Genomic DNA, 24,061 nt, shown 5'->3' with positions numbered 1-24,061 from the left:
GTGTGTGGAAGAGGCCTTACAGGTAAAGAGCAGGCTGACATGGGACATTATCATCACTGAGCCCCAAAACTGTGTGTCCACTTGTGCATGACCTTTTGAGGATGAGATATTTCTTGTCATGAGGCAGAGTCCTCTCACCCCCCCCTCACCCTCTCTCAGGATGAGGGATGCTGAGCCCCCTCACACATAAAGAGAGGTGAGCCGTGGACTAAACTCCAATACCGATTAAGTCAGAGTCAGCGGAAGAGAGAGGAATGTGTTGTCAGAGTGCTGAAAGAGGATTGAACAGAATACATTCCAAAGCGCACCCTGGTTAAATCCCTTGGGGGGGGGGGCATCTTAAAGCAAAATAACAAAAGCTTATGATCAGAGCAGGTTTAAGGATGTCCATTACTGGAGCTCACATGCCTGTAGTGTCTGCTGGAACCCCCCCCCCCCCCCCCCCCCTGGATTCTGTCCCTGATCACTGTCTGTGGTGCTGAAATCACTCTCCTCTATTAAAGATCGACAAACAACCACCTGTATAAAACAATATAAATATAACACTAAGGAAATAACACTGCTGTAACAGTACATCTCCTACTCTAAAGTCACTATATTATATGTGCAAGTAACTAATTATATATTAAAAATAATTCACAACAAATAAAAGGTAAATGGTCTGTATCAATATAGAGCTCTTTTAGTCCTGATGCCCCAATAATAAGAATGATTCATTAAAAATCATTAATAATAATATTTCCTGGTTCTTTAAATTTCCTATACTGTTGTTTTCTAGTGATTTTCTTCCACCACTTGTTCTAGGCCACTCTAATAATTACCTCTGTGTGTGTGTGTGTGTTTGTGTGTGTGTGTGTTTAAGGATGAGGCTGCCAGGACAGCTGACTGGTGGATGCAGAATCAAGCTGCCCAGAATAAAACATGAGGCTACCTGGTCATCAAAATAAAAGCACGCCTGACTTCAATCGGACGATTCTAACTTCAGTCGATTTGATGAACTGGTCAACTTCATTGGTTGAAGACACTGAGCTTGTCCAGAGCCAATTATAGACTTGGGTGCATCAATTATGGTTGATTAGACCAGTAAAATAAAGGTTAGTATTAGTTTACATTCATAAAATGTGTTTTTCTTTAAACTTTAAACATTCCTCTTTGCTGCAGCCTTAAACTAGACTTTCTTTTTATTTCCTTTCTCCAGCTGTGTTGTCACATCGCCTCCTTCGGACATTCTGGCATTTTTACTGGGGAGGGGGGGGGGGGTTGGCCGGGGAAAGTCTCCCTTGGAGGTTTGCATTCACACACTTTGGAGAACATCAGGAGATTCTCCAGAGTTCAGTGCATGTCTCAAAACAGCTTAAGTGACTAGTTGATTCAAAACTCAGTCTAATGAAAGGACGAGGGCATTTCAGGGGCCAATCAGGTTTCAGATGGGGCCAGTGATCCTCTAGATCCGCCCCTGGATTGACCCTATTTCCACATACTTGTTTTATTCTGACAGTGAGGACAGGAAGTCGCGGTGTGTTGGCTCTACTCTGCTTGTGGGGGGCGCTCCGGGCTCAGATACCGATCAGCGGTTGTGTCTGACAGGACGAGTCCGAACGCACCGCTCGGGGGGGGGGATGCTCCATTACGCACAGACGCCTCTGGAGGTTGTGTTTACGCAGGCGACTTCTGAGTGACACGGTTCAAAACAACATGTCTTCACCCTCCATGGAGTAGGTGCGTGTTCAGAGGCAGCTGAAGTTTGGAAAGTGGACGTGTTGCGGTGCAGGACGAGGCCGGAGTGCGGGACACGAACCGGAGCTCCGCGCGTCTGGAGAGGAGCGAGCGCGCAGGATGAGACGCGGGGAAGAGGAGCTCGACTCGGACATCACATCACCGTCTTCGTGATTCACAGTTTCCCACCATGGAGGAGAAGTTCAACCGACTCATCTTCATCCCCATCGCGGCGGTGCTCTTCCTCATGATCGGGTACCAGTACGTGTGCCCGGCGGACTCCAACACCTGCTACTTCAGGAGCGAGGACCAGGGGCTGTTCCAGCGCTACTCGTCCGGGTTCAAGTTAGTTTACCCGGAGCTGGAGGCGGACGAGGACCTGCCCTCGAAGATCACGGCCAGATTCAACTTCACGGAGCGAGACCTGGACCGACAAGTCGACTTCAACATCCGAGGAGACGACGTGATGGTGTTCCTCCACATCCAGAAGACCGGCGGCACCACGTTCGGGCGGCACCTGGTGAAGAACATCCAGCTGGAGCAGCCCTGCGACTGCATGCCCGGCCAGAGGAAGTGCACCTGCCACCGGCCCGGGAAGGCCGAGTCGTGGCTCTTCTCCCGGTTCTCCACCGGCTGGAGCTGCGGGCTGCACGCAGACTGGACCGAGCTGACGAGCTGTGTCCCCGTGGTGATGAACAAGAGGGACAAGAAGAGCGCTCAGAGGAGGAAGAGGTGAGGTCTCCCCTGCACCTTCATCCATTCATCCATTCATACACTTCACCTTTGTCAATGAAGGACATGAGACTGGAGGAAACCATCTCCTTCACCTGTTCACTCACTGAAATGTTACTATTTTATACACACACACACACACACACACACACACACACACACACACACACACACACACACACACACACACACACACACACACACACACACACACACACACACACACACACACACACACACACACACACACACACACACACACACACACGCTTTAAACACTAATTGTTGAATGGAACTCAAACAATTAAACTGTTAATTGATCGGCCAATAAACCACAAATGAATATTTTGGAAACAAAAATCTGCTGATCATCACATTGAGGTTCTGGGTTGTTGGTTTGACAAAAGCTCTTTGACGACACAACCTTGAGCATTTTCCCAGTTCTCTGATGTTCTGAGGAACAAGTGATGGACAGTGATCATTGTTAGAACTCATGTAGCAGAGGGTTTCTTCTGTCAACATGAAACCAGAGGTATCTTTGTGGAACCATCTCTCCTGGTCTCTCTGTTTCCTCAGGGCTCTGCCACACATGTGAGTTCCTCTTAGTTACATGTCACGCAGGGAGCAGAGGGTGTTAACATGCTCGCCACCTGGCATGTGGAAGCAGCCAGCAGGCACAGCGTTTCCTCGCCTGAAGGTCTGATTCAATTTCCTGTAATTACAGAACCAGCAGAGCTAAGCTTAAGTGAGTAAATCACTTAAGAAGGGCAGGGTCCTCCGAGGTGTGCCGCCCGCGTGTTGAAGCCAATTTACCTCCGAGTCGGTTCAAAGAGCAAATCTCCATATGTTACAGAGAGCATTAGGTGGGGGGGGGGGGGGGGTCGACACGGAGTGGGAGTGCCTTCAAGAATCCTTCCAGTCCATTAACGGCAGCCATCAGACTTAATTTAACCCTTTTAAATAGTTGTGAGGAGGCGCCTCGGAGCCGTGTCAGCACTGGGAGGGAATCGACCACACTCCAGTCACCACTTGTCAACTCAATGTAACAGTTAGTGGGAAATCAGCGGTCATTAACATCCGCACTGTGCTGACATGGGCTGGCGTCGTTTCTAAACATGGGACCAAATCTGGGCTCTGCACCAGATTCCCTGCTATAAAACACCAATTACAGCCTCATGTTTCCATGCACTGAGCTAATGAGAGCTGTATAAACTCCTGCAGGTGTTAACAGAGAAGGACGCGTCTGTGGCTCACCGCAGCACAGACAGATCTGATATAATACGATACTGCACCGGGTCCTCTTGAGAAGTACTCCCTGATAACGTGATACCTCATTGATCCGGGCAGTGCTCTTTCTCCAGAGGTCAGGGTCGTCCTCCATCAGGGACGATTCTCCATCTGCTCTGTCTGACCACGCAGGTTGTGATGTCGTCATTTAAATCCTTCGACCATAAAGGACATATTTCATCTGTGATGACTCATAAGTACGTATAGCTTTTACAAGTGAAGTCTTCCCATGTGACCAGATGCTAGGTTTATATATATTAGACAGGCTCAAGAAATGGCTCAATTGGAGCCAAACGCCCCCTGAGTCACAAATCACTCGGTCCCCATGAATTTATCGTTGTGAGTTATAACTTGTTCAACAGCCACGGATCTGTCACATTAAGTGTTCTCGTCCCAATGCTTTGTGGATTTTCTGTCTGTTTACTTAAATAAATGACCATGGACCATGATGTGTGCTGACGGGACCCTCCTTTAGTTTTACTTTCATTCAATCATCTTATTCATGCTGCAGTTCTATTGGACCTGGTCGTCGTCACTGTTCCCTTCATGATGGACTGTGACGCACACGAGGCAGCGATGGAGCTGAGTCTGTGCTTGTTGTGCACATCAGTGAGTCTTATCAACTTATGCAACAGCTCAGCTTAACACAATATTTAATTCTTCTCCGATCGACCATTTAAAAGTCGCTTGTTTGGATTTCAGCCCTGATCCCACTGCTCTTGAGAGAGTTTTTAATATATTTATAATCCAGATGGTTTTACACTCGGTACCTGAGGTTGAGACATAATCGTGCAAAGTGTTTTTCAAAAAGTGCTCCTAACATTTGTTCCTAGTTTGACTCCCAAAGACAATCCAACTTAGTAATAGCCTGGTGATCCTGACTGGTCGATAAAACCTCATGGGACTGGAGGACGCCCACGCTCACCTTCAGGCTACATGCAGCAGGGTGTGACGTGTTCCACTGTCCTATCTCAGCCCTCAGACTCTTCACTGGGATAGGTAACTCTCCGGCACAAGATATAACATTTGAATTCCTAAAAGTCCCCCTTGAACTAACGGCACAGTTTTTACTTCACTTAAGTTGACTGATTACGTTTCTGTAGAGAAACGCCAGGTTCACGACATTGTTGAGAGAAATGTGTTCACATTGCTTTTATCCCTTTGCATGCGTCGATATCCTGTTTGATGACAAGGATGCTGATTTGAATTGTCGAGGGGATGTGTTGTGATTGTGGGTAAATGTGTCTCAGAAACTTCCACCAAGAAAGAAAATGAGAGGGCGATGCATAGCAAGCAGTTTTAGTTTTGTTAAAACGGACTGACTAACATAAGAAGCATATTCTGCATTCAATCACACGTCTGGCAGATTCCCCTGAAACTCTTAAGAAAATACGTGGCTGGTTCAAGTAGCCTTTGATTGGCACGCCACTGGTCCCAGGCTCCTGCAGGGCTTTGCTCGCAGCATGTGGCTACAGCATTCACATCGCAGCGGGCTACAAAACTGCTGTAAGGCCAGACGTCAAACCTGCTTCAATTGCTGCTCTGTTCGTCCTTGGCAGCTGGTCTCACACTGTGCAGTCAGAGAGTGTAACCTTATTACTGACCTCATTATTTCAGATTAGGGCAGAGAATGCAGGCCGGCCGAAACACGCCTCAGGACCAGTCCAATTAGCTCAGTTCATTCTGGGCACAGTTATAATGGGTCCTGCTATTAATTTGGCGACGGTTCCCTGTTACTAATGATGATAATGGTATAATGGGACTGAAAGTATGCAGAAATAAGCAGCTTCAGTAGTAAGAGAGGGAGGAACCATGATGAAAAACACGGTTTTATCTAAATGCAGTTTTCGAGATATTTGATTTCCTCGAGGTTTTTTCTGAAATTCACATCAGACCATTGGCAAGAAAAAGTCTGGTTACAAGTTTCTGACGTTAATCTGCCTTTGCAGTTTCAGTGAGTCACTTTAAATCCTCGGCTTCAGAGAGAAACATGCAGAGATTTCAGAAAGGGATGTATGTAATTGAGAAAACGTGTTAGAAGCAGAGAGAATTTCTTAATGCTCTGGGCGTAATGCTGCCGTGTTGCTGTCACCGTTTCTTTTGACTGTGAAGTCAGACTCTCAGCTTAGACACTGGTGGGTTTTTTTTGCTGCTGACAACCGCACAGTATTGTTGAAACTACAAGTGACAAGAACAGTGATTGTGTGAATAACGTGACCCTCGGTGACCAGAAATCAAAGGAACTGCTCCCTGTGGATCTGATGCCTTCAAATCAGACTGTAAATAACACCTTCTTACTCCGAGCAAAGAAAAGTTGAATGACTCTGCAGTAAATGTACCGCTGCTCTATTTAATACACTCAGGTATCTGGTATGGCTAGTGCAGTGTGTTTGATAACTATTACAATCAGAAATGTACTTGAATCAGTATATATAAATGTGTTTTCCTCGTGCAATCCTCCTGTACTTCTCTCTCCTCGAATAATATTCTGTCTGTCGTGAATCTGTACATGTTCTCTGTATTTTCCTGTCTATTTTTAATCTAGTCTTTCTTGTCATCACCTCATGTTGACAACTGCTGCTGTAACAATCATGTAATCTTCTCCTGAAGATGTGAAGCCGGTGAATTAGATCCTCTACTTGTCTTGCATTAGGAGACAGTTCTGATTCGTCACTTCTTGTGGGAGTATGTACAGTACCTGACACCAGGGTTTTATTTTTAGCGGAGAGTGAATGTACGGGTCCTTGGAGAGAGCCGGTGCTGCAGCCTGATGTTGTGATATACTGTGGGCAGATAAATCTGACAACTCTCCTCAGGTGCAGAATACTTTTAGATTCTGGTCAATATTTCTCATGGTTACACGACCCAGGTTTACCTCTGAGAAGAAGGTGGGACATGTTGCTCATGAGGTGTGGGGGGGGGGGGGGAGTGGTAGTGCTGCAGTATGCCACTTCACACTCATGCAACAGTAAATCTTCATCGGCCTGTTGATGAAGACAGCGTGCATGACTTGGCCTTTAACTGTGTCAGTATTACAGCGAGCACCTCCATCTCATGATTTACAGCAGCATGAGAATAATATATACAAATAAACGCCAATATATGAAGATGGATGATATATATGTCCTCTGCAGCGCCCCCTGGTGGCTGGCTGCAGTATAGGTAATAAATTACAAACAACTGAAAATCAAAGTTCACGTAAATGGATTCCTGTCACAGATAGTTCTTCTCCCACTGCTCGGGTTTTCATGTTCCTGATAACTTTGGTTATTAGATATTTGATGATATACAAATCTAAATTGACTCACTGATGGTCGAGCACATGTATCAGTGGGATCCTGATACCGCAGCTCCATGATCCTCAAATCGCTGCTGCACAGACTCTGGCTCCATGTGGACAAGATGGCAGCGTTCGTATCCGGGACATTTTAGCTTCATCTCTGGATATTTGTAGAAAAGAGACGCGTCATCCATCGTTGAATGACCTCTGAACTTCCTGTAGGGGGGGGGAAGGAACAAGGGAGTTTGTGTTTTGAAGATTTTATAGAGTTTATAGTCTTCTTGTGATTCAACGACTCTCTTTTGCTTATCTTCAATATCATATTAATTTATGTTTGTTTCGAACTCCAGAAACCAATGAAACACATCTTCTGACAATAATTGTCACACGACACTGACACGATAATGAACTGATAAATCCCGGCTCTGCCAGCACTAACTCTTTGTATTTGTATTGCTGCTGTTGACACACTGGTGAGATGTGGGAACAGAAATTCCCTCAAATCCTCCCAGTAACTACAAAACCTTTAACCTTGTAATATTGCTATTGATGACAATTATATATTAGGGTTAGGGTTATTTTTGGCCTTTAATGCTTTCCAAATATCATCACCTCTTAAAGAAAGTCTGTAGATAACAGTAAGAGATTGTTTTAAATACCTTATATGATAGGAAAAACAATTAACAATCATTTAAGTTATTGGGGCAGAAACGAGCAGGAATGAAAAATATTACTTAAATCATTGCAGAACGACTTCAGTCACCTTCTGCAGAGGTGGTTCATTGTGGTGGGATATTGGATGGACTGAGAGGAATTAGATAAAGAGGTAAATCAAACCCTCTCTCCCTCATGACAGTGAGGAACGTCTGGCATTGAGAAATGTGAGATATTCTGAGGATCTGGGTAATCTCCACAGTCCCTGGGGGATTAGGGGCAGATGAAGACAGGTTTTATTACACAAGGGTGGAGGAAGGGGGCGATTAATCCACAAGTCCAGATTTGTACAAAACCTGTCGGCTGAATGGAAAATTTATTTTCTTTTTAAAATACAGAACCTTGTATTAGTTTTGGTTAAAGACAAGAAAACAGTTTCTATTGGACAGATCAATATGTGCCATCATTCAAAAGGCCTCACCATTTCTATCTTGTGCCGAGTTACTGTACGGATGATCGATTATTATAGAACTGTTGAATTGAATTAGAGGAACCGCATTTATTCCACTGGATTTCTAGCTTGTTATTGACTGAGTATGTCTTATATGCTGTGTGATGAGAATCTTATTTTTTGTGATTTTACAGAGTAATACTTATTGGAAGGATGAAAGCTGTAAACCACTTTCAAAGCGTCAATGTCAAACAAACAGCCCACGCTTGGAAACAGCCTTCAGGTAGTTCTAAACGGAGGACTGCCTTTCAGAAATACAGTTTGTATGGGTTGAAGTGACCTTTGCAGAGCTCGGGCTCCCATTTATCCTTTCCATCCGTGCACGGACCTAGAGGACCGGCTGACACTTCACAAAGCTGCAAAGATTAAGATGTCAAGCAAAGGTTAAGGCTAAGACGCCAAAGCTACTAAAGCTGCACACGCCAGGTTGTTGTGTGCGTGGACGTCCTCCGCACTCCGCTCGCGTGGGTGTGTTTGAGAACCAAATGAACTCTAGGAACTCTGGGAGAACGTCTCCACCTGAAAGGCAGCCAAAAGTGAATAACTACAGATGGATGATTCCGTCTCTAGAGGAAGATGCAAAGACGATACCTCACTTTGTTTTGAACCCTGAAATACTTGGCATAATTCAATTTGTTGAAGTGTTTGCTGGCTGCAGCCGGAACATAGTCTGTCACCTAGTTCCCAGTGAAACCACAGCTTCACACCTTGCATGCCTGGACACTTCCTCCTTCTGCAAGCGTTCTCTGCTCCCTCGTCTCCGCACCAGCATCCCTGGGGCTTTTCCTTTATTTGCCCAAAATAGCATCTCATATCTGCGACCGCTGAAGATCACAGTGCCGGTCTCAGTGCTCATCGCTCCTCTCCTCACTCTCTGTATATTGAATCTAGTATTGTGAGCTGATAACATTGCTCACAACCGGGTAACGTTTAGGATGGGAGCGTGAACTATGGACAGATAACAGACGCAGACCAGGTAGCTGATCACGACAGGATATTAGTATGTAATACAAAATTATTAAGTGTGCTCCCTGAATTGTTCTGACTCACATAAAACAACATTTAGCAAATCCATCATTATTACAACCAACAGGACATTAAAAAGAGATTTGAGGGAGATGAGCCTGAAGCGTTAATGAGCGAGGGGTTTAGATTTCCCTTGCAGGACAGTAGGGAGTGGTTAAGGGATCCCTCTTGGACACAGAAACACCTTTATAATGGATTTGCTCCAACTGGGCCAGTTATCAACACCCTGACTTTGGTGTGAAATCCATGTGTAGTCCTGTGATTGTTTCCAAAGTTGTTTCTTCTTGCGACTTGGCTGCTAGAAAAAGCCTTGAGATGTGATGCTTAGAGAAACTTCATTGACGACACACACGCCGTGAAACTGCTCCTCAGAAACGACTAAAAGAAAAATGATGTACTGTCATTTTTCACAAGGATAAGATGAATGAGATTGTTGTCGATCCACAGACTTCAGCAGCATAAATAGTTTCCATCAGGGCTTTTATCACGAGACTGGCAACGTCCTTGATGCTAGTGAGTGAATTAACAAGGCAGATATCGATCTCTCGCAGCGAGTTTCCTCTGTAGCTTTCTGACGGTGATTTAGAGAGTGAGAGAGAGACAATCAGGCAGAGAGACGGAGAGAGGGCGATCGATACTGTTTGCAGGTTTGCCGTGTGGAGAAAGGTGAGTGACGGGGAGAAGGGCACGAACGAGGCCTCGGGATTGATCGGTGGCAGAATGCGACAAGCTGATTTCACTTTACCTTCAGGGAACAGCTTTGCATGATCACATACACATGCATGGTTGTGCGATGATAGAGACGCTGCCTATTATATGAGGGAGAAGCTGCTGGTCTCTCAGAGAACATGAGATTTGGGCTCGATCGATCAGGTATATGAGAACTTGGAAAATTGTTCCCAGTTTGTCCTTATCAGGCCTAAAAGACTTAGAAGCCATTTAGCAGACGAGCAAAGAGCTGAGGCACCGGCGTGGAAAAAAGTGGGACGGGTAACAGATGATGTTTAAGAGAGATGCATGCTGGGAGTTATTTTAGCTCAGGAAATCCTCCTCAACTCACAAACTGTTTCAGGCAAATGACATGGCAACTTAAAAAGGTGAGAATATGACAGTGTTGTGTTTTTGGCAGCATGACGTGCAAGTGTTCCCCCAAACAGAGTTCCCCCGTGTAGGAGGGACAGAGATCTGACTTCTATCAAAGGGACACCGTTTTTTCCCAGAATGAAAAACCCTTAGCAATTCCTCCACTGAGTAATTATTGCTGACCTTCATAACCTGACCCTGCCTCAGTCGCTGACACGAGCAGGAGGAGAGCGTTGACATTTGCTGCTCTTTGTCAATGGAAGTGCAGACACAGGGAGGTGGGGCTGCACGGACATGTATTGATCTGGCTGTCTGGCGTTGAGCTGCACAGAGAGACGATAGGCACGGGAGGAGGAAGAGGCTGAGCTGTTTTCCAGGAAGTACAACAAAGGCCCCTCGTGTGCATCCATCCATCTCGGGCCGTCCGTTCAAGCCAGCGAAGATGGCCGGGTAATTCACTTAGCTTCCACTGTGGAAAGGCCATTATCTGTGGGTGGTGTGCCTGTCTGCGGACGAGCTCTGCCATGATATCATCATGCCACTCACTTAAGTAAACATCACAACTGATTGATATCTGCCGCCTGCCGATAATTGCTGAATTATGGAGCTTTTAAGGCTGTTTGGTGGAGCAGGCTTTCCTCACCAACACAACTCCCTCAATAAATCCAATTTCTCAGTTTAGCAGCGAACCTGAAAAGCTGATGCATCGATGCTCTCATTGTAAAAGCTCTGGGTTTCCTGGTTGATGCTTTTTACATCGAATACACGTCAGATTTAGAAATGAAAGATTTAACTAATAGAGAGGGATGTATTTTACCACAGCAGCCGCTCCTTTCTGTCATCTGCTTGGTAAATATCCAGGTTTTGTCATCACCAACAGTCCGAACTCTCCCTCACACACGTTCTGTTCTAAACAGTTCATTACACCTCGGACTTCTTTTCTTTGTCTGGCTCCACTGAACCTAACATCGTCCATCTGCATCTACAGTTCTGAGGAAAGAACACTGATATCTGCTGGGAGCTCTGGTTACAGTGACATCTCTGCGTGAACTAGGATAGAAAGAAACACTTGATATACTCGATAATAGATTGAGAATAAACACAGGAAGCTGATTAATGATTAATCTGTTTCCACGAACTCAACCATGTTGATTTATACTGGTAACAAGTGGGAAGGAGACTGCATCATGCACTGAGCGTTCATGTAAAAGGGTTTTGAAAGAGAAAGCTTCCACAGCAGCATTGCAGCAAAACCTCCTTGAATCAGAATTCTTTATTTAGCTGTTAACTGAAAACTGAGAGTAAACCCGAAAGAAATCAAATGTTTGGCTTTTCATGTGAACTTAATATCTGGTTTCTGTCTGACACCGTGAGGTCGTGGTGATCTTTGCACACAAGACGAACCTTTTCAATTTCCCTTTCATCCATGTTGTTTTCCTTTTTGAAAGTCTGAGCCGCCGCCTCCTCCAGTCACCTCGCCGCGCTGCCGGTCATCACTGAACTCTATAGAGGAGAGCAGAGAGCTGTGGGAGCTGAAAGGTTTCCATGCGGCTGCGTTACAGCAATTTGTGAGGCGCCGTTTGAGGCGGATCAGAGTGACTCAGAAACACACAAGGTGCTGGAGAGGAAAGAAAAATCTATTACCAGAGGTAGACAGGAGAAAATTGGTGAGACATAAACAAAAATAATTTGAAATCTGCAGGATATTAAATGACATACACGCTTGTTCTGCATTGCTCTCTAACACCCACAGATGCACTCAATGATGTTTTTCATTTAAACCCTAATCACACTTTCAGTCGCTCCACATACCTCCAGGGTTGTGATATTTCTTCTGCTCTGTATTTCTGTTTTAACTGCAGCAGGATATGAGATATTTTCATGTATAGTTTCATCCTCCTTCACCGGGTGGAAGTGTTTTTCTCGCTTCACATTACAGATCAGCTTCACCCATCCACACTACACATTCACACATGGTGCTTTGTCCATCACTCACTTATCCCATAGTTCAGGGTTTAATGCCTTGCCCAATTGTCAGGAATAGAACCACTGACCCCACCAGTGCATGCTTGACATCTCATCTCATGTGTCTCTTTAATTGTCTCTGCAGGAATTTCTACTACATCACCATGCTGCGTGACCCCGTGTCCCGATACCTCAGTGAGTGGAAGCACGTGCAGCGCGGGGCCACTTGGAAAACAGCGCTCCACATGTGTGATGGCCGTGCGCCCACTCAGGAGGAGCTCCCTGCGTGCTACAATGGAGACGACTGGACCGGCGTGCCTCTGGCAGACTTCATGAACTGCCCGTCTAACCTGGCCAACAACCGCCAGGTCCGCATGCTGGCCGACCTCAGCCTGGTGGGCTGCTACAACATGTCCTCCATGAGCGAGCTGGAGCGAGGCCACGTGCTGCTCGCCAGCGCCAAGGCCAACCTGCGCAACATGGCTTTCTACGGCCTGACGGAGTTCCAGCGCAAGACGCAGTACCTGTTCGAGCGGACGTTTGGCCTGCGCTTCATCCAGGCCTTCACGCAGATCAACAGCACGCGCGCGGCCAGCGTGGGAATCAGTGAGAAGGTGCGGTGGCGCATCGAGGGGCTGAACGCCCTCGACATGGAGCTGTACGAGTACGCCAAGGAGCTGTTCCTGCGGCGCTACCAGTACAACCGGCAGAGGCAGCACCAGGAGGAGCGGCTGAGGAGGAGGCAGGAGAGGCATCACAGGCAGAAGCTGCACAGGACTTATCTGACTGAGCTCTGGAGACTAGGAGGAGGAGGAGAGGAGGAAGACGAGGAGCAGGACGTGGTGAAGGTGCTGGGGAATGAGGCCACCACAGAGGATTACAGCAGCCAGGTGGTGCAGTGGTGAGGAGAACACAGAACTGAAACCAGCGAGGTGCTGACTGGTCTGATTCATCGTGCTCCTCCCTCCGTCTCCTCTGCTGGGAATCTGCCAAACCTCCTGCTCTCATGACGCTTTGTTGGACTGCCCAGTGGTGTCTTAATATTTATGATGGATGTATTTGTCATGGCAACATAAACATTTTGTATTTGATTTTTTTCTCATGGCTGTTCTGGCACTGCAGTTGTGAAATGTATTTATTTATTTGATAGCCAGTGCTTTGAATGTGCTCAGAGCAGCGAGAATGTTTCCTGTGAAATTAAATAAATAAATAACGTGTCTGATGACGAAGGGCAGATTTAGTATCTTTTCAAAATGGCGACTCTTTGGATGCTCTGTGTCTGTGATCTAGCGCCGTGTCCAGCAGTGGAATCCTGTAGTTGCTCTGTGGTGTTTGGCTTCATAAGAATATCAAAGCACAACCTTGACGCTGTGTTTTTCTTTCTGACTCTCGGAGCTGCAGAAACAATCAACGCGATTTCTTCCAGGAAATGTGTTGAATAAAAAACATGCAGTATCCAGTGATGTAAATTTGTCCCTGACCGCCTCTCTGGTACGCAAGTGTACATGCACATGTTCTTGCTTTGCTCCTTTTTTCACAGCATGTTCTCACCATAAAAATCTGAAATCCTCACACGGTGTGACAACTTCTTCCCATAACCACACACACACACACACACAGACACACACACACACACACAGACACACTGACGCACTGACGCACACGGAGGCTTGCTCTGGAGGAGAGCAGCGCCTGAAAGACAGCCTGTCAGAGCCAGCTCCAGAGCTCTTACATCACTGTGATGGAACATTGGTATTTCCACCATTAGGACATTGATCACAGGCTCTTCGCTCACAAATTGATCGTTTAAAGTTCAATTGACCATGACTCTGCTGCAGCAGAGAACAGAAGCAGCCCGGTGACTGGCTGAACGCCTTGTGCTTCCATAGTCCGACAAACACAGATAGATAGATAGATGATAGATGGATACTTTATTAATCCCGTGGGAAATTCAGACTGACGCTTCCATTTGCACTCGAGTAGAAAAGCAATCTGTTTCAACACATTCCCACAGACACTGGAGAACATTAAAGAATTGTTCCTTCACGGTGAGATCGGGGGCAGAAAAGGAAACGGTTCTATCCCCAGTCACACCTTACGTTCTACTTGCACAACATGGAACAGATAAAGATAGAATTATATAAGCCTGTGATAACAACTCTCTGTGTACATGGACTCCTTAAATATTAGTCCAATTCCATACTTGTTATTTGCCACAGCTTCCTATTTGTTTGATCGCAGCCATAAACCAGGAGAAGGCAGCGCAGCAGAAACATCCGTGATCAAGGATGAAGCAGCCAGTGAAAGACAAATAATGTGAAAGCTTCCATTGTCTGCGCAGGATGTGTCTGTGTTGACAGGGAGACTTTGTCCCAGGAGGTTTCAAAGGGCTGTTTGTTTTTTTTCCACGTTTCTCTAAGTTTCGTACATCGCAGTATCGGAGCCATCAACACAAGTCGGATTCCAACCCACTGGTTCCTGAGTTGTCAGCACATGTCGGCTTTGGAAGTGAGAAATGTTAGTTCAGGGGGGAAGATAAATAAAAATAAATGCCATCTGCACAGAGAGACGCAGCTAAGTGCTTCGATACAAGCTCAGAGGGTTTCACAGATCAGCAGCTGCAGGAGAACTCCCACCTGTTTCCAGAGGATTTTGAATGAAGGAAATTCACAATGTGAGACATGATAAATTCTAAATTCAAGAAAGTAGCATCTGATGCAACCTCACACTTCAAATCAAGATGGACGACATGTCTCCACCTCCTCCCACTATCCATAATGAAACCAGAATATAAAGGCTGCCATCTTGGGAACCAGCGCAGAAGCAAGGTCCCAGTGAAACGAGCCCTCAACCAATCACGAGTCAGACTCAGCTGCCAATCATAAGGATTCATTCTGTTTTTATATCAATTTACTAATTCATTAACTGCTGCTTAACGACCCCTAGTGGCCAAAGTTACATATGTATTGGGAAATGACGCTGAAATAAATGTTTCTTGTCGACACACAAACTAAAGTTGCATTTTAAAAACAAACTGATTTCAGTCCTCGGTTATTGAAACTGTTAAATCTGAATAAGAGAAAGTTCTAGAACAGGAACAATAACAAAGTCTTAAAAGTGAACTTACATTGTTTTCAGAGGGTAAAAGTTTCTCCAGTTTATTCAGCGAACATGTTCTGGATCTGAAAACAGAGAGGAAGCAAACAGTTCATATTTTACACTTTTAAATACTCTCATTTTTATTAATAATCACGTTTTAAAGCATATTTACCAATTTAGAAATCATCCAGCTCCATCAGTGAAAATGGGAGGTTCTACACTTCCGGGTTGTTTTTTTCCATTTCCGGCTCTGTCCCTCGCTATTTCTTCATACAGGCGCCACAGTGACACCTAGTGGCTTCGGTATGAACAACATATTTTCCACCGCATAAAAAACCTTCTAAAATAAACTTTATCTATATCGTGGCTTTAAAAATACAGTAACAAGGTGCTTCACAAGTTAAAAAGGAATAGTCTGAAATTGAACAATAAGAAACAATGCTACTTCATATAGGTCTTGTGTATTGTATTGTTTTTATTAGTATATTGTTTTACAGCTGTTTGAATGTCAGTGTGAATTTTAAATGTGCTGAATCTGCTCAGGACAGGTGAGACACATATATTTATGGTTTGGAGTCAATGAGGATTTCCATAAGTTTGCATCGCGTCACAAGAATAAAACAGTTGTTTCTATATTTACGCAGCTCGGCCCAGGTTATAGCTCTGTTATCACTTCATTCACACACACAATAAAAGTATTACCTAGGATATGCAAAGGACATACACACATTATACGTCGAGAGGGATCACTAAAAGTTTAGTCATCAAAACATGCACAACTTTACGTTATGGATTATAATAGTATTATATATCACAATCAGGTAAATCACTCTGACAGTTAAAGATAGAGTCTATTCTAACATATAAACGTTTACCTTTGTATATATTTACACGTAGGGGTTGACACACACTTTCTACCCGACACTAATAGGTCAGTTTCTTTACAATCTGTGATTCAACACCTCAGAGTGAGTTACTGTCTGTGAGATGAAGCCGTATTCAGACATGACCTCAGCAGAACTAGTTGGAGCAGGTCTGCAGAGCCTCCTGTCTGACAGCAGGTGTTGGGCAGGTGGTGCTCCTCACACAGCAGCCGTGTCAGTGGCTGCTCTGCTGACGAAGGCCTTGAGCAGCAGCGACCGGGCCTTGGTCTGCCAACCCTTCCACTGGAACGTGCTGAGGAACGCTCCCTTGAACTTGTCACCTGACAGAGTGTACAGAGCCAGGTTAAAACACGTGTTGAGTCCCGCCAGAGGCCTGGAGATGATGTACGCGGCGTGGATGACCCGCTCATTAATGCACAGTGTGTTTGGCGTATGTTGAGTTTCTACTCGCAACACACGCAGGATGTGGTACGGCAGGAAACACACAACGAACACCACCAGGATCAGCACGGTCACACGACTCGCTCGCATCCGACTGGACGTGCTCGCACCGGGCCCTTCTGCAAGCTTCATCACGATACCGATGCAGCAGATGAACACCACCACTAGGGGGAGCAGAAATCCGAGCGTGGTGAGCAGCCAGCTATACCAGTGCAATTCAGAAGACTGACCTATGACGCTGGCGAAGTCCATACAGAACGTCTTGTTGTCGAGTTCCTCCACCGTTATCATCTTCAACATGGGAGCTATCTCAGCGGCGGTGATGATCCAAACAAAGGAACACGCAACGATTCCCCAACACGGCTGCTGCACCTGCGCGGCCTTCAAAGGCCTGGTCACCACCACGAAGCGGAAAACTGCGTGACACGTGAGGAAGAGGATGCTGCCGTACAAGTTGAAGTGAAACCCGAAGCGCACGAAGCGGCACATGAATTCGCCGAACGTCCACGAGTCCCCGTTGCTGTAGTAGTAAACCAGGAAGGGCATGCTGAGGACGTACAGGAGGTCGGTCAGCGCCAGGTTGACCATGATGATGCTGCTGCTCTTCCAGGGACGCAGCTTCGTCAGGTAGACGCCGATGGAGGTCACGTTTCCCACCAGGCCCACGATGAAGATGAGGGAGTAGGCGACGGGCAGGAAATAACATTTCAACTGCTGGTCCACCAACGTGCAGTTCTGGTGCTCTCCATTGTCGCTGATGTTCGCCATTCTGGAGCCCTGTTTGAAAAACAATTACACAATTGTTTTTACTAAAACAATTTTACTGATTCATTTTCAAACAGGTTATAAACTCAAACACTTCATGACATTTTTTTAAATTTACAATTAAACACAATATGAAGATTAATGGAACAGGAAATTATAGATTTGATTCAATTGCTTAATTGCCTTGAAATTTAAATCACATTGAATTCTTTATAAAAAATACAAATAGAATACACGTCCTGTTGCTGAATGTATGTGTTTGTATCTACATTTTTTAAATCTCTATAGAATAACTAAGCTGTTCATAGATTTTTCAGCAGAAACCAAATCATTAAACATTAAACACACATAGCAAACTTGGTATGTCCCACAAGCTGAGTGGAATGACGTTTGCCAGATTTGAGTCATAACTAAACCGCAGGTCAACCAAAGGTGTCAAAGATGGCCGAGTTTGTTTTATGCTATTTGGGCCGCAAGTGGGAACTTTAGGTTCACACCTGCCGCTGCATCATTGGCTGAAGTGTCAAGGAATTTGTTGAGTGTGAAGAAAAGAGGTTCAGGAGACAAACAGACAAACAGAGTCATTTGCATTTTCAAGTATAATGAACAAATTCTGTATTTTTGCTTTTTCATATTGGAAGTTTGCAGTGGATGAATACATGAGATAACAAGGAGGCTTCAAGCGAGTCCTCCTTCCCTCTCCCCCTCACCTCCCTCATGGCTGTCGGAGGTGATTACTGCTGCAGGAAGGAGGAAACAACCCGGAGATGAGCAGACGAGCAGAGAAGCAAACAATCAAGCAAACTCAGTGGGAAAGAAACAAACAGAATGTGGATATGACAGCACCTCTGGCCTCCTCAGCTGTCAGTGCTGCTCTCATTGTGGATGAGAGGAGACATTAACACTCTGTGGGAGCTTGTTCCCCTTTAAACAATTTCACCTGTAAACATAAAAAGCATCAAAAAGATAAGGACAAAGTTAAAAAATCATTTTCTACTCACTGTGAGCGACAGCGTCTTCAGTCCAAACCTTCTGCGTCCCCTGGTCTCTTGTCCAGATCCATTCCTCCGTCACTCCTCCTCCCACTCAGACAGTTCCCACACCCAGGGGGGAACTCCAGCTTATTTCACTTTGAAAGCCCATTGTTGTTTCTCGGCTTCAGCTCCGACTTCCTGGTGTCATGCCTGAGCCGATAAAGTGCAAGGGTCTGCTTTAGATATTCTGCAACGATCTGGTTTCAGGTGAAGTCCAGTAACAGATTCACCAGGTCATTACCTGAACCTGGCACAGACAGACCCTGGTTTCAGAGAAAACATTCGGTCATCAAGTGTTTTCAACCCTGAACACAGATGAATGTTCTTGAACAAGGAATCCACCCATTTTCAATCAAATTCCTGTGCTGTCACTTTGTCCTCATCCAAGGATCCTACAGGAGAGAAGATATTCTTGGGATCCGTCATGTTTGTCCCGACGCAGCCTATTTTTCTGGACTTGTTCTTAGTTATGTGAAAGAATTTATCTTATATCAGACAAGTATGAAACATATTAATCATTATAAAATCACATCAAACTTTATTTGTGTAGCCGAGATCAAATCACAGTTTGTCTCATGGGACTCAACAACAACACATGGAGCTTCTCCTTCCTCCTCTTCATCACATGAATGTGATTTATGGTGCAGATCTAGATTTGCTGCTGCGACCACATCCTGGATCATGATGTTGGATCAGGATCGAGAATCGTGCATCAAATAATAAGTTGCTTCTCCTTCTCAACCCGAATTATTCACTTCTAGCACCAATGAAAACACAGTGAAGTTAAAAGTGACCTCACTCGTCTCGTTGTTCACACGCACATGAATGAGTGTGTGACCTGTTTGAATATTATTAACCTGGGTTTAAAACCCAGAGTCTAAACCTGCTGTAAACCCACTTCCTTGTTTACCTCAAAGGACAAAGAATCTACAAACACAGTGCAGGTGTGTTTTATGTTTTTTATGATTTTTACAGATGAGACGAAATCAAAACAAATCAAAGAAGTTTATTTTATAAAAGAAGAGCTAGAAAGGACGTAAACAGAGCTGCGAGGTTTCATCTAAACTGGGGCTTCTCTTCTGATACTGTGGGGACGGTGCAGAGCCGAGTGTTTACAGTGCAGATTAAAAATGTCTGAGTTCAGTGTCAAAGGTCAACTTCACAGAGAAAAGATGGAGGGAGAGAGAGGAGGAGGAGGAGGAGGAGGAGGAGGAGGAGGAGGATGGAGGTTTCTGGGGTGACTCTGTTTACAGCTTGGCCATCCTGGCAGCGTTGAGGCGCATGGAGGCGCAGGAGGAGCCGGCAGCGTAACGCATCTCCCTCAGCATCCCACTCCACTGCTTCGTGTCCTCCTCGTACCTGAGGACAGACACATCAGAGTCAGACCCAGCAGAACAACCACACAGAGGGGACATCAGACCCAGAGCTCAGACTTACTGCCAGACGTCAGTGACCTCTGTGGGGGCCAGCTCCTTGTTCTCCGTCTGGATCATGGCAAAGCCGCCCACGGCGAACAGAGCGCCACCGGTGCTCACCAGGTTGACGGAGCTCCGGTCCTGGGGAAACTCTGTGAAGGGCTCCCACCTGAGGAGAGGTGGCATTCAGAGAAGGTCAAGATGGAGCCTTCACTGAGTCTTTTGAACTTTGGTGCATTCACTGAAATTCACCCTTTCATATTTAGTGGATGAGACACAAAATACAGAGGCTCAAAGCGATCGAGGTTATATTGAATAAAGAAATAAGACATAATGATTTAATGCTGACAAATTGAGTATCATTAAATCAGATTTCATATTCCTTATCATAACAGTTTCATTAAATACACTATATATTTCTTTTGTTAAAATGTATATTTTTGATTGTATGTTTTAACAAATAGAATGTCCTAACCAGACTAAGAAGAGAAAAGAAAGCTGGAGTTAGAATCCTACTTGTTTGTTGTGAAGTCGTAAGCTTCACACGACGCAGTGAGTCCTTCCTCGTTCACCCCCCCCGGCCACCACCATCTTTCCGTCATGGACGACGGCTCCGAACATGGCTCTGGGCGTCTTCATGGCCGCCTGCTCCCTCCACTCCGACTGTTTGTGGTTGTACACGAACATCTTATTGAGAGCTTTGCTGAGGAGGAGAAGGGAGGGATGACATGTTGGTTTGGTTCGTGTCCCATTCACTAACATGGAGGAGGCGGGGTTTAAGACCAATGCTACAGCCATGTTATGTCCTCCATCTTAAAAAGTCCCTGGTAGTAACATGTCAGATCCTCATGGATGGCAGCAGAGTATTTGTGCAGTGTGGGAGGATGATAGATCACAAACAGCTGCTGCCTACACACACACACACACACACACACACACACACACACAAAGACACACACACACACACTCACTTGTCGTCCGTCTTTCCTCCGATGCAGTAGACCAGTCCTCCGTGGGACAGGACAGCGTGGCCGTGGAGCTTCAGAGGAAGCTTCTTGCTCTCACTCCACTTCATCTTCCTGAAGAAAGGAGGTCACATGGTCACTAGAGGCTCTTTAGACTCACGGGGCCACAGTGAGGACAGGAGGGCCTGGAACATGCTTCGTACATGTGATCATGAGTCAGATCAATCGGAATGTGTCGATAATGACTGAACAAACAACCACAGTCGATTATAAAGCTGTGATCACATCATGATTCATTCAACCTGAACAACACTCGCTTCCTGCAGTTAATTATCTCCCGACTCAGACAGAAAGGAGGAAACATGGGAGGAGGGAGGAGAGAACACTGACTCCACGTCGTAGCACATCACAGAATCCAGGGACTCGTTGGTCTGCAGGTCTTTCCCGGCTACAGCGAACAGCAGGTTGTCGCTCTCTCCGATGTTGAAGAGGCACCGGGGGGAGGGCATGGGCGGCAGAGCGACCCAGTCAGAGGTGAGCGGGTCCAACTGGGGAGAGAGAGAGAGAGAGACGATAATAATAAACACGATGAAACACCCTCTCAGTGGCCATTAGCTCTTTGTCTCCTCGTAAAGAAGGAGGTGAATCACCGTCCTACATGCTAGCAACATATTGATTAGGCTGTAAAATGATAAAGAAATATCCAATTATTGGTTTGAGCTCCATCTTGAAATAAAAGATTATTCTCACACATCTTTGAGTCAGACCTACTCGTTTAATATTAACTTAGGAGAAACCTGTTGGAAAAGTTCTTAATAATAGGAAAACGTAGATTCTGTTTTATTGAGGATTAGAAGAGTTTTTCTGTCGCTCTATAAATGCTCTAGAGGCTTTTTGGTCAAAACATAAGTTTTGCTGATAAGTTGATGATGACGCCTCAAAACTTTTACTGCACTGGGTTTATAATTAATATAGTTTAAATAACCGCTGTGATTTGTGTGCTGAATAAATAATCACACACACCCTTCTTCTTTTCTTTCCTGTGTCATTAATTATTAATATTCCCAATGTTTTAACGGGTCTGTCCAACAACCACAGCTTCGTATTAAAGGTACATGTGATGGTTCATCTAAGATTGATAATCTCTATCTTCTCATCAAGATTTCCCAAAGTCTTCTTCAGCTTCTTCTCCCGAGTTTGGACGAAGGAGCTGCTCACCAAGTAGAAGTAGCACTGCAGAGGCACGTCCTTGTTCTCCTCGTCCACAAACAGTCCCCCGATGATGTAGAGCTGGTTCTTCTGGGACGCCAGGCTCACGTGGTTTCGAGGCACCTGCTCCGACATGGCCGCCAGGAAGCACTCGTTCTCGCTGACGTCGTACGCCACCGCCGCCGTGTCGTTGATCATGACGATGAAGTCACGGGTGAACATGCCGTGTCTGCGGCTGTCATTCAGGAACCCGGGGAACGGGCTGTCCTCCTCCTCACCTGCCTCCTTGTCAGCTCCCTCCTCCCCTTCCTTCTTCAGGGGTTTGTCCGGGAGCTTCCCCTTGAAGGCGTCCCTGACGACCTGGATCGTCTTCTGCAGCTCCGGGTCGGCCTTGATGATGTCGTCCGTCTCCACTCGGTCTTGGAAGTACTTCTCCGGGAGCAGACGGAAGCGGATGCAGTTGAACGCGTCCTTCAGGACACTGAGGCGCTTGTCTTTGTCGTGGCGGACCCAGGCCATGACGGCCTCGAACACCAGCTCCTCCTTCTCCACGTTCAGCGAGTCGCCCCCGATGATGGCGAAGAGTTCGTGAGGAGCGAGGATGAGGAACTCCTCTTCTTTGTAGAGGGCCTCGAAGCGGTCAGCGATGTAATTGCGTGCGGCCACAGCGAGCCGGGGACAGTTGAGCACCAGGCCCATCCTAAAAATGGCCAAGCAGTTGATCAGGGACATCTTCTTCTGGAGGTAGTTCACGCACACGGTGAACACAGAGGGGATCTGGAACCTGTTGGCCACAGCGATTATATCCTGAACGTTGTCGTCGGTGAGATCGATCTCGGCCGAGTAGAGGTACTGGACGATCATGTCCAGGATGGAGGGGTTGACGTCTTCCAGGACCACCTCCTTGGTGTTCTCCACTTCCTTGCCGTCCTCTGTGAAGAAGATCTCCCTGAAGTAGGGGCTACAGGCGGCCATGATGAGCCGGTGGCAGGGGAAGCTGCGGTCGCCCACCTTCAGGGTGCAGTCCACAAACTTGTTCTCATTCAGCAGCTCCTTCAGCCCGTCCTGGAGCAGCGTGCTCTGGAACAGGCGCAGCTCCTCCTTGATGGCGTTGGGGTCCATGGTGAGTCAGGAGGGGACACGGCAGGCGGACGAGAGGTCTGTGGAGAGAGGAAGGAGGTGACGGCCGCTGGTCCTGCTGGCAGTCGGTCCTGGTTGGAAAAGGGAGAGCACAGAAAAGGGTCCCGGTGTGAAGACCCTGACATGTAATCCTGTCCCGCTCTAAATATAGCCCCCTGCCCGCTGCAGACCGGAGGAATCCGACTGAGCCGAATCACAGCGCAGGCCTGGACTGGAGCAGCTGCTGCCACAGACTGAAGGAAGCAACTGGCTGCTGGGCCTGGAGAGGAGCCACCATGATTCAGCTCACACAGTGTCATGTGGCAGGAGGGGGACGGAGACAATGCTGTCAAAGTCCTCAAATAGCTTCTGAACCGATGATGGTGTATTTAGAGCTGCGGCTGCAGATCATCTTTTCATTCAGAACCTTCTCATCCACTTTCATCACCTCGGTCACTTTCATCCTATAGATCTGGTCGTCAGCTCAGATATGGATTCCAGGAAATAACCCTCGAGAAAATCTATCATGTTTTAACTTTTAAAGTCCAATGAATATTTTATTTATTCGATTTCTAAGACACGAATTCAATCTTTAATCATTCGATCTATTAAATCTTATTCTAATCTATTTAATATGATCTTATTTGATCTTATCTTATTGTGACGTTACTGAAATGAGACACAAAATCACTTTAAACTAAAAATGGTCGTAGAAACGTAGTAAAGTTTGAACGCAGCAGCTGTCTGAAGAAACAGGTGACGACCTCGTGACAAGCAGCTCTCTCCACCAATCAGAACCCTCCTCCACTCCCTGCTGGATGGATCTTAGCCCAGCTGCTTCTGTGTGTGTGTGTGTGTGTGTGTGTGTGCATTTTA

General features: G+C 46.1%; 3 protein-coding genes across 3 annotated transcripts; 1 reads left to right on the top strand and 2 right to left on the bottom strand.

The window, feature by feature from the left end:
* The first annotated feature begins 1,888 nt into the window (after positions 1–1,888).
* On the top strand, positions 1,889–13,672 carry LOC128431136 (heparan-sulfate 6-O-sulfotransferase 3-B). The gene is made up of 2 exons (XM_053417363.1): positions 1,889–2,448; positions 12,400–13,672. The coding sequence occupies exons 1-2, from the start codon at positions 1,907–1,909 to the stop codon at positions 13,157–13,159; spliced, it is 1,302 nt and encodes a 433-aa protein (XP_053273338.1). The 5' UTR covers positions 1,889–1,906; the 3' UTR covers positions 13,160–13,672.
* A 2,763-nt stretch (positions 13,673–16,435) lies between these two features.
* On the bottom strand, positions 16,436–18,525 carry LOC128431214 (2-oxoglutarate receptor 1). Its single transcript, XM_053417462.1, has 2 exons — positions 18,445–18,525; positions 16,436–17,455 (listed from the first exon to the last, which is right to left on the bottom strand). Exon 2 carries the CDS (start codon positions 17,444–17,446, stop codon positions 16,436–16,438), a length of 1,011 nt encoding a protein of 336 aa, XP_053273437.1. The 5' UTR covers positions 17,447–17,455; positions 18,445–18,525.
* A 1,199-nt stretch (positions 18,526–19,724) lies between these two features.
* On the bottom strand, positions 19,725–23,188 carry LOC128431126 (kelch-like protein 41b). The gene is given in 7 exon segments (XM_053417349.1): positions 19,725–19,836; positions 19,915–20,061; positions 20,409–20,470; positions 20,472–20,595; positions 20,864–20,971; positions 21,248–21,405; positions 22,076–23,188. Coding segments are annotated over 7 exon segments (1,824 nt in total).
* Positions 23,189–24,061: the final 873 nt, after the last annotated feature.

This window comes from Pleuronectes platessa, chromosome 24 (genome assembly GCF_947347685.1).
Source record: "Pleuronectes platessa chromosome 24, fPlePla1.1, whole genome shotgun sequence".
NCBI classification, from domain to species: Eukaryota; Metazoa; Chordata; class Actinopteri; order Pleuronectiformes; family Pleuronectidae; genus Pleuronectes; species Pleuronectes platessa.
The sequence above is the reverse complement of the archived record's forward strand: the minus strand, read 5'-3'. Positions and strand labels throughout refer to the sequence as shown.

Excerpts from the sequence above, each read along its gene's own strand:
- LOC128431136 (XM_053417363.1), top strand. The coding sequence starts at position 1,907 with ATGGAGGAGAAGTTCAACCGACTCATCTTCATCCCCATCGCGGCGGTG. Across the intron at positions 2,449-12,399 it reads AGCGCTCAGAGGAGGAAGAG|GAATTTCTACTACATCACCA; the intron begins GTGAGGTCTCCC and ends TTGTCTCTGCAG.
- LOC128431214 (XM_053417462.1), bottom strand. The coding sequence starts at position 17,446 with ATGGCGAACATCAGCGACAATGGAGAGCACCAGAACTGCACGTTGGTG.